The sequence below is a fragment of the Primulina tabacum genome, chromosome 4, assembly GCF_025594145.1.
Source record: "Primulina tabacum isolate GXHZ01 chromosome 4, ASM2559414v2, whole genome shotgun sequence".
Classification (NCBI taxonomy): Eukaryota; Viridiplantae; Streptophyta; class Magnoliopsida; order Lamiales; family Gesneriaceae; genus Primulina; species Primulina tabacum.
Window position 1 is genome coordinate 12577833 of NC_134553.1, and position 10580 is coordinate 12588412.

A 10580-nucleotide genomic window follows, 5' to 3' on the forward strand; every position below is an offset into this window, starting at 1 on the left:
TTTTGTGACTGCAAACAATCTGGAAAAAAAAATAAAAATATTCTTCACTATATTTATATATATATATATATATATAATCCAACAAGTCAGCTAATCAATATTCGAGCATGGGCCCATTTTAACAGCCCAAACTTGCTGCCTCTTAGTGGGCCATATAGAAATCAATATTCAAACGGTTCGGAAAAGAAAACTGGAGATTCAAAGGACAGGGGCAAATATGGAATTTCAACACTCGATCCAAATCCCTAACGAAAACACTAGCCTACTTTTCCTCGGCCTTTTTCGTTTGCAGTGTTCATTCTACTCTCTCACTCCGCGGCAAAGATCCGAGGAGTTTTGAGATCAAATCGGCGCAATAAGCAATTCTGAGAGAGCTCGTTCAGTTAATTGGTTCTGTATTTTTACTCTGATCTTTCTTCGTATCAGACTTTTCACTGCTTATCAGGTTAATATTAATTAAATTTGTCCTTTGTTGTTGTTGTTGTTGTTGTTCGTTAACATGTGATTGTTGTGCTGTTGATGTTGAATGATCGTACGGGGAACTTCAAATTTTATTCATAGTGTTCTTATTTTCTGTTATGACCGTGGATGATTAAGTTTTTGTTTTGTTTGTGGGAGATCTGTATGGTTATACTTTTATTCAGTTGATCATCAGAACAGTATATACGTGTTTCCCTCTCTTCAATTTTATTTTTTTACGTGTCTACCGATTTTTGTTGGGGTTTTCCTGCCTTTTGGTGTCGCTTTATGTTCTCTTTTGTAGAAAAATGAGTTTCTGCATGCGAGATTGGTGAGCGAGTTTCTCGGTTATATGCGAGCTTGTGGGATTGCCTTACGACATAATTTGTGTTTGAAAAAGTTGCGGGCTTTTACATCTCTGTGCATCTCATCCCGTGTTTCTTTTACATCTCAGTGCATCTCATCCCGTGTTTTTGTTCAATAACTCATTTTTTCCCAAGTTTTCCCCATTTTTTAGATTGGTTGGTCTTGTTTTTTCTCCATAATCAATTTAGGTGTTACTATCATCAACTACGGGGTAGATTGATGGATTGGGAAAAATACCTTTATGATGTGAATCTTGAAGTTGTGGATTATATATTCTTTTTGCGTCAGTTTAGCACTACCATATGGCCATGGACTTGGGCTTATGTTTATTGGGTGATTTGAAAAAAAACTCAGTTCCTTGTGTTGTTTTGGCGTTGGTAGCTCCAATGTGTTTTGTTTTTTCTGAGCGTTGTCACTTGTTGGTAGAGAGTGCATGAATTTTTTTGGTAATGTTTACATAATTGAGACTGCATTTATATTTCAGGTCCAGGGACGGTGCACATTTCTCCTTTTTCTAAACAATGTTTGGTTTTGAAAAATTCTCCCTGAAAATTTTCCATGCATGTGAAAAATATCCATTGGAGTGTCTAGTAGTGTTTCTGACCACTTTTTCTCTCATATCCCATATTATATTGCTGTTTATTTATTGACTGGTTAATGTACACTTTTGTTTCTCTCTTATGGTTTCTGTTGTTTTCTTCTTCATTATATGATCTATTATTGCTCTGGTAGTCATAGCTGTTGCATGTGCAAATCTTTGATTTATTTTTCTGCAGTCATGGCTGGAATGGCACCTGAAGGTTCTCAATTTGATGCTCGCCAGTATGATACAAAAATGAATGAGCTGTATGATCTATTCGCATCGCAACTTTATGACTCAAGAAGTTATTTATTAAGGCTGTTATTGACTTTGGCCTTTTCTGATCATCTGAGTTTGTTGGCTCAGGCTTGGTACTGATGGGGAGGAATTTTTCACCAGTTATGATGAGGTGTATGACAGCTTTGATTCTATGGGCTTGCAGGAAAATCTTCTTAGGGGCATCTATGCTTATGGTAAACTTGGATAAATAGTATGCCGATCCCTTCTGTTCTGCTTTTTTCTACAAAATTGCAAACTTTATAAACTTTACCTTTGAAGGTCATTTATTTTTTTGAGAATCCAAATTTAACTTCCAGCTGTAAATTTTATCAAGCTTTTTGTTATTTCAGTTTTAATGAGCATACGTACTGGATACAACTTATCAAGTGTTTCTGGCTTCTCATCTAGGGTTGTCTGACAATTTGATAGTTTTGTTGATATATGTTTTCCTTTTTTAGACTAGATTTAGATTTTTTTCAGGAAAATGAAAGTTTTATTTGTATCTACTTGAAGGTTTTGAGAAGCCCTCTGCTATCCAGCAAAGAGGTATTGTTCCCTTTTGCAAGGGGCTTGACGTGATTCAACAGGCTCAATCTGGAACTGGAAAGACTGCAACCTTCTGCTCTGGAATTTTGCAGCAGCTAGACTATAACATAGTCGAATGCCAGGCCTTGGTTCTGGCACCTACTCGTGAGCTTGCTCAGCAAATTGAGAAGGTCATGCGAGCCCTAGGTGATTACCTCGGTGTTAAGGTCCATGCTTGTGTTGGAGGTACCAGTGTTCGTGAAGATCAGAGGATACTTTCCAGTGGGGTTCATGTTGTAGTTGGCACTCCTGGACGAGTTTTTGACATGTTGAGAAGGCAATCCCTACGGCCTGATTACATTAAAATGTTTGTTTTGGATGAAGCCGATGAAATGCTTTCACGAGGTTTTAAAGATCAGGTCTACTATTAAATATTTATTTTTGCCAACTGCCGTGAATGAAAAATTCTTTATCTAATCAGACTGATCCACTCTTTCAGATATATGATATCTTTCAGTTGCTGCCGCCTAAGATCCAAGTTGGCGTATTCTCAGCTACCATGCCACCAGAAGCTCTTGAAATAACTAGAAAGTTCATGAATAAGCCTGTACGTATTCTTGTCAAACGTGATGAGTTAACCCTAGAGGGAATAAAGCAGTTTTATGTTAATGTTGAAAAGGATGACTGGAAACTAGAAACGCTCTGTGACCTTTATGAGACGTTGGCCATCACTCAAAGTGTCATATTTGTCAACACCAGGCGTAAGGTCGACTGGCTTACCGACAAAATGCGCAGCCGTGATCATACTGTATCCGCCACCCATGGTGACATGGACCAGAACACTAGGGATATCATCATGAGAGAATTCAGGTCAGGTTCATCTCGTGTGCTTATCACCACCGATCTCTTGGCTCGTGGTATTGATGTGCAGCAAGTGTCTCTCGTTATTAACTATGATTTGCCGACCCAGCCTGAGAATTACCTGCATCGTATTGGCCGAAGTGGAAGATTCGGAAGGAAGGGTGTTGCCATTAACTTTGTTACTAGAGATGATGAAAGAATGCTTTTCGACATACAGAAGTTCTACAATGTTGTGATCGAGGAGCTTCCAGCCAATGTTGCTGATCTCCTCTAAGAAGTTTTTGTTTAACAAGAGGTTTTTTAATTTTTCCTTTTTTATTTTGTAGGATGGTTTAATGTGTAATAGACTTGAACGAAGTTTGAAGCTGTGGGGACTCTCCCCTCCCAATTTGGTTGACTGGTTCATAAACTTTTTGCTTATATTGTAGTTATCCAAAATTACTGCAGATTTTGGATTTCGTAGTAGCATTATTATCAAGTTTAATTTTCTTTGTTTATGTTTGCCTTATTATCGTGTCGTTCTTTGCCTGAATTTATTGCTAGATCACTGATGCAATAATTTGTTGCTACTACATATCAAGTTTGAAAGAAATTTTCTAAGTGGGTAAATAATTATAGAAGTTTCTCCCTCTAAATATGTTTGAACCGCTTTTTGTACTAGCTGCTTTTACATAAATCTTAAGGTATTGGCGAATTACTAGCACGTTTTAATTTATGTACATATAATCTTCATCATTATTCTAATTGGTTGCGGGTCGGTTATATGGATATTAATTCTCCAAACTCAACAATTTTTTACGTATCATATTTTAAACCAAGTTCTAAGATATCTTTCTTAACCCCTTTTATTCAAGTTTTCAATAATCTACCATTCCTACTTCTACAATTAACATGTCGTTCTAAGATGTGTCAGATTAAGATCGTGTTTAGTCTCCTCTTCACATGACCAAACCATATTAGACGTCTCTTCCTAATCTTATCTTCTATGGAAGCTACACCTAAATAGCCTATAATCCTTTCATTCCTAATTCTATACTTGCACGTTTTGCAACACATTCATCTTAAGATACATGTATCTGGTACAGTCATCTTTTACATATGTAGGTGTGTAATGGCCCAACATTCCGAGCCATAAAACATAGCTGGTCGAATAATAGCCTTATAACATTTTTATTTCAGCCTCACATGCATCCTTCTATCGCATAAGACTCCTGATGTCATCCTCCATTTCATCCACCCTACTTTAATCCTATGATCTATATCCTCTCTAATGTCTCCAGTCTTTTGAATAATGGATCCTAAATAGCGAAAATCTTCACACTTTGGGACTTCTCGACCTCAATCTCAATTTGGCTACCCATTTCTCTAGATCCAGGATCAAAATTACAAACTAAATATTCCGTTTTTGAGCTACTATGTCTAAAACATTTACTCTCAAGAGCTTACACCAAGGTATCTCATCCCGAATATGTCATGTCAGCTCATCCACAACCAAAACAAATAGGTAAGGTCTTAAAGTCAATCCTTGATGAAGTCTTATTGCCACAAGAAATTCACATGATATCCCTCCAATATGCCTAACACTAGTTACGACACCTTCATACATATTTTAATGATCTCAATGTAGCATTGATATACATGCTTCCTTCTGAGTACAACCAGATTAATTCTCTAGGCACTCTATCATAAGCTTTATCTAAGTCGACAAATATCATATGCAGATTCCTATGTTGTTTTCTATATTTCACTATCATTTGTATAATCAAGAAAACAGCTCCTATTGTAGGCCTACCTGACATAAAATTAAATTGGTTCTCTGATACAGTAGTGAGACTCTTTAGTCTTTGTCTATCATTCGCTCCCACAATATCATTGTATGACTCATAAGTTTAATCTCTCTATAGTTTGAACAGTCCTGTATATTTTTGATATCCCGTGGGCCCCTAGGCCCGGATTACATCTTGGAGGCGAGGGCCCAAATGGAAGACAAGTCCATCAAGAGTCCAGGTATCTACCCTTGGCTCATCCCTAGCCCAAATGGAAGACAAGCCCATCAAGGCCTAGGTATTCTCCTATAAATACCAGGTTTGAGTGTTCAGTTCAAAAATTCAATATATTATTTTCAGCAGCATCCTTAGCTGCTCCCCCCATATATCCTCAGTCACTGACTTGAGCGTCGGAGGGGCAACGCCAGGACACCCTCCTGGCCCCCTCCTAACGGTCTTCTTCTTGATTTCAGGCTCAGTGTAATCTTAAAGCCCACGTCTGAACTAGTGACGCTCGTTGGGATCGGACCCTAAATTTCCCGTGAGTATCACTTGGAGCCGTCTGTGGGAAGATTTGAGTTGAGACGTAGAGATGGTAGGGAAGAGAGGGAGTAGAAGAGCTACCTCATCATCATCGCGTCCTCAGAGGGGACCTGAACAGTCTCATGCTGAGGCAAGGCAGGAACAACCCCATCAGGAGGCGAGAATAGAACAACCTCGTCAAGAGAACAGGGTCGAACAACCCCGTCCTAATGAAAATGTGGGGAACTTGACCCTGGAGCAGTTGGGTCAATTTATCACTCGGACCGTGGATGAGGCTATGAAGAGGAACCAAGAATCTACGTTCGTTGAAGAGCAGGTCACTCGCCAGGAGCGAGAGGAAAATGCTGAGGGCCACCAGAGCAGGGTTGAAGAGACACAGCCCCACCAAAGTGGGGAGATTGGTGAAATGAGAGAAAGGTGGAAGGATTTGAGTTTGAGCCGGTCTCCACCCCGCTGTAAGGATTTTCAGGACACGCCATCCCACCTTTGGGTCAGATTGTGCTTTCCCTATCCTTGGGGACTGATCCTCAACGGGTAACAAAAATGATAGCGTTCACTGTGGTGGATACCCTTTCAGCGTATAATGGAATTCTAGGACGACCAGCCCTGAAGGATTTCAAAGCCATAGCTTACACTTATCATCAGAAGCTTAAGTTTCCTGTGGGAAAAGGAGTTGGAGTCTTGTGCGGAGACCAAAAAGTCGCGTGTCGGTGTTAAGAAGGGGTAGTAAGGGAGGAGGGAAAAAGAGCATGTGTGGAGCTTAACATGATTAGGAAAGGAAGAAGCTGGTAACTTTGTCCTATGGAGGTACAAGAGGAGCAGAGATGAAATTTGAAGAATGCGCTGGGCAAGGCTCTAAAGAGGCTCGGGAACGTTTACCACCTTAGAGAATATTAATCTTGACTTGAATTTTGCTGTATTTGGTTTCTGAATTTGTCTTATGTTATCAGTTAAAATTTAATAAAGCCAAGTTCTTATATTATGTTCGTGGATGTTGTTGTATTGTGAGGATGAAATAAATTAAATTTTCCTACTAAAGCATCGCCTAGCAGAGGAGCAGAGTGGGGAGGAGAAAAATTCTATTTTCCTGCTCAGACATCGCCTAGCAGAGGAGCAGAGTGAGGAAAGAGAAAAAATTTTATTTTCCTGCTAAGGCATCGCCTAGCAGAGGAGCAGAGTTTGGGAGGAGAAAAATTCTATTTTCCTGCTAAGGCATCGCCTAGCAGAGGAGCAGAGTGAGGAAGGAGAAAAATTTTATTTTCTGCTAAGGCATCGCCAAGTAGAGGAGCATAGTTTGAGAGGAGAAAAATGTTATTTTCCTGCTATGGCGTCGCCTAGCAGAGGAGTTAGAGGGTGATGGTGAAGAATCTTTATTTTCCTGCTAAGGCGTCGCCTAGCAGAGGAGTTAGAGGGTGATGATGAAGAAACTTTATTTTCCTGCTAAGACATCGCCTAGCAGAGGAGTTAGAGGGTGACGAGGTGAAATCTTTTTTTTCCTGCTAAGGCGTCGCCTAGCAGAGGAGTTAGAGGGTGAGGGTGGAGAATTTTTATTTTCCTGCTAAGGCGTCGCCTAGCAGAGGAGCTAGAGAGTGACGAGATGAAATTTTTATTTTCCTGCTGAGGCGTCGCCTAGCAGAGGAGTAAGAGGGTGAAATCTTTATTTTCCTGCTAAGGCGTCGCCTAGCAGAGGAGTTAGAGGGTGAGGGTGGAGATTCTTTATTTTCCTGCTAAGGCGTCGCCTAGCAGAGGAGTTAGAGGGTGACGAGGTGAAATCTTTATTTTCCTGCTAAGGCGTCGCCTAGAAATTTTTATTTTCCTGCTAAGGCGTCGCCTAACAGAGGAGTTAGAGGGTGACGAGGTGAAATCTTTATTTTCCTGCTAAAGCATTGCATAGCAGAGGAGTTAGACGGTAAAGGCGGAGAATTTTTATTTTCCTGCTAAGGCATCGCCTAGCAGAGGAGCAGAGTTTGGCCGGAGAAAAATTAAATTTTCCTGCTAAGGCATCGCCTAGCAGAGGAGTAGAGTGAAGGAGGAGAATTAAATAAAAATTTTCCTACTAAGGCATCGCCTAGTAGAGGAGCAGAGTTTGGGAGAAGAAAAATTTATTTGGTTTGTCGATAACGAAAAATGTTTGCCGCTGCGAAAATTACGGGGATCGACCTGACCGGTTAGGTCGCGGGGATCGACCTGCTCGGTCAGCTCGTGGGGGTTTGGGGGCAACGCCCCCAAAAGTTTTTCAGGAACCAAGGGCTGCGGGCGAAGGGAGAGTGCGAGGCGATGTGCTGGGCGAGCGTTGGGCAAGCGTGGCAAGGGAGAGGGGCGAGCTGGCATTGGGCGAGCGTGGAGCAGCGCTGGGCGAGCGTCGGGCGAGCGTGGCAGGGGCGCTGGGGAGCGCTTGGCGAGCCTCGGGCGAGCGTGGCAGAGGCGCGCCGGGCGAGCGTGACGTGCGCGCTCGTGCGGGGCGATTGTGACGTGCGCGCTGGGGCGAGCTGACGGAGGCGAGGCAAGCGTACTCAGGCAAGGTGCTAGGGCATGTGCACGGTGGCAGGCGGTGCGCGGTCGAGCGTGAGATGGCAGGTGCGAGCTGACGCAGACGGGGCGAGCGTACTCGGGCGAGGTGCTCGGGCATGCGCATGGTGGCAGGCAGTGCGCGGTCGAGCGTGAGATGGCAGGTGCGAACAGAGAGGCGGAAGGCGAGGCTGCTGTGTGAGCGGGCTGGAAGTGGGGACGGGCGCTAGGGCTGCGCGGTGGCAAGATGGCGCGCTGGGGGCTGAACGCTGTTGTCAAGGCGCACGGTGAGGAGGGCGAGCATGCGAGGGCGTGCGCGCGGTAGCAGACGGCGAGCAAGCGATGACAGTGGCGAGCAAGGAGGCGGAAGGCTAGGCGCTACGCTCAGCGAGGACCTGCGTGAGGACGCGTGGGCGAGTAGGCAGTGCGAGGAGGGGCGGTGGGCGAGGCAGGGACGTGTGCCGAGCGTTCTAAGGGTGATGGCGCAGGTGCGAGAGGGCTAGGTCGTGAGGTGAATGTATGTGGGAGCATGCGGTTGCTAGACGATGGAGAGCTGCAGGATTACGATTTTTGATTTGCTTCCTATTTTCGGAGACTGACGAGCGGCTGGAAGAAAATTCACAACTCGCACCGGTAAACCGAGAACGAACAAATTAATCGAACTTTGAACCTAAGATTCAGTTCGACTCAGGAGGGAGAGACTAGTGATATCCCGTGGGCCCCTATGCCCGGATTACATCTTGGAGGCGAGGGCCCAAATGGAAGACAAGTCCATCAAGAGTCCAGGTATCTACCCTTGGCTCATCCCCTAGCCTAAATGGAAGACAAGCCCATCAAGGCCCATATATTCTCCTATAAATACCAGATTTGAGTGTTCAGTTCAAAAATTCAATATATTGTTTTCAGCAGCTTCCTTAGCTGCTCCCCCCATATATCCTCAGTCAATGACTTGAGCGTCGGAGGGGCAACGCCAGGACACCCTCCTGGCCCCCTCATAACGGTCTTCTTCTTGATTTCAGGCTCAGGGTAATCTTAAAGCCCACGTCTGAACTAGTGACGCTCGTTGGGATCGGACCCTAAATTTTCCGTGAGTATCAATTTTCTTTAATTTTTATAAATTGGTACTACAATACTATGTCTCCAAGATTCTGGTATTTTTCTTGTATCTAGAATCCTATGAAAAAGTCTAGTCATCTATTGGGTCCTAACTTCCCTCAATTGGTATATCATCATGTCCAACTGGCGTCCTTGGTTTCATTTTCTTTAGTGCCTCTATTACTTCTTAACACTAGCTCTACGATGGAACACTAGATATCTTCTTCTTACATCTCATGTCTACGCACACTTAACTCCTTCGTACTTGTCTCATTGAGTAAGTTTTTAAAGTAATCCCTCCATAAATTCAAATAACTTAAGAGGTATCAGTCTTATCCTTACACCTTACATCCTCACATCATTCGAGGACTAACTGACAATTTAAAATCTGATTCATAATAGTTTTACATACATCTCCTTTCATATTCGACAATTTGATTCTCGTCCTAATTTGAAATTTGTTTACTCTACTTCTACTATTAAAAAAAAAAAAGAAATAAGATCATTAATAGCATATGTTGGGTCGTCAAGCATTCTCCTGGTGTGACCTTACTATTTTTACAAATACCTATGTCTTGCCTCCTAAAAAAAAGTATTCAATTTGACTTATATTATGCCTACTCCTAAACTAAATGACTCTCTTTCTTCTTATAGAAATTGTTTACTATCCGAAGATCACTAGCTAAGGCAAAGTCTAGAATAAAAACCCCCGTGTTATTTTGTACCCCAATGCCTTGACCTCTATGAACGCTCTTGTACCCAACTCTATCATTACCTACATGGCCATTTAAATGCCCGCATATGAAGATCTTTTCGTCACGAGGGATTCTATAACTACATCTCCTAGAGAGTCCCAAAATTTCTTCTTAATCTCATAATCTAATTCCACTTGTGGTGCATACACATAATGATGTGAATGATCTCTGGTTCTAGGGCAGAAATGATACTCATAATATTATCTCCAAACCTCTTAACCGCAACAACCGCATGCCTATAAACTTTATCCGCTACTATTCCCACTCCATTTCTAGTTTTATCCGTTCCTAAATAGAAAAGTCTGAAACATTCTCCTAATTCCTTAGTCTTGCTTCCCTTCCACTTTGTCTCTTGAAGACAAGCTATGTTTACCTTCTTCTTCGCATGTCATCCACTAACTCTATTGACTTGCCCGTCAATATTCTTATGTTCTAAGAGGCTAGTTTAATCTTCCTAATTCTAGTCTGAACTAGCTTCTTTATTCGCCTCTGTCCAGTAAGGTGCGACGAACCCTTGCCTCTTTATCACTACAACTGGGCACCATTGTAGCGCGTTTAGTTCATTTGACACTACACCCATGTGTAGGTGAAGCGCGTCGCTTAAAACGGGATACGATCTAACATTTTGCGTTAATCTGTTTACATTTCTTTTGGTAGGAACATAATATTTTGGACTTATCCTAAGACCAAAAACATTATCAACTAAAAATGTTGTTGCTGTGGCAATTTGGTAAGTTGTTTGGTAGAGCTTCATTTTATCCACTTGTTTTGGCCCTTTAACAGTTCATTTTCCTGTTTATCAGATTCATCAGAATATATGAAACATAATTCAAAAAATCAGAA

The 10580-nt window shown here is 42.2% G+C and overlaps 1 protein-coding gene across 1 annotated transcript; it reads left to right on the top strand.

The window, feature by feature from the left end:
• The first annotated feature begins 233 nt into the window (after nt 1-233).
• LOC142543097 (eukaryotic initiation factor 4A-14) lies at nt 234-3578 on the top strand. The gene is made up of 5 exons (XM_075650115.1): nt 234-445; nt 1602-1671; nt 1772-1878; nt 2198-2628; nt 2709-3578. The coding sequence occupies exons 2-5, from the start codon at nt 1604-1606 to the stop codon at nt 3342-3344; spliced, it is 1242 nt and encodes a 413-aa protein (XP_075506230.1). The 5' UTR covers nt 234-445; nt 1602-1603; the 3' UTR covers nt 3345-3578.
• Nucleotides 3579-10580: the final 7002 nt, after the last annotated feature.

Excerpts from the sequence above, each read along its gene's own strand:
- LOC142543097 (XM_075650115.1), top strand. The coding sequence starts at position 1,604 with ATGGCTGGAATGGCACCTGAAGGTTCTCAATTTGATGCTCGCCAGTAT. Across the intron at positions 1,879-2,197 it reads TAGGGGCATCTATGCTTATG|GTTTTGAGAAGCCCTCTGCT; the intron begins GTAAACTTGGAT and ends ATCTACTTGAAG. Across the intron at positions 2,629-2,708 it reads CACGAGGTTTTAAAGATCAG|ATATATGATATCTTTCAGTT; the intron begins GTCTACTATTAA and ends CCACTCTTTCAG.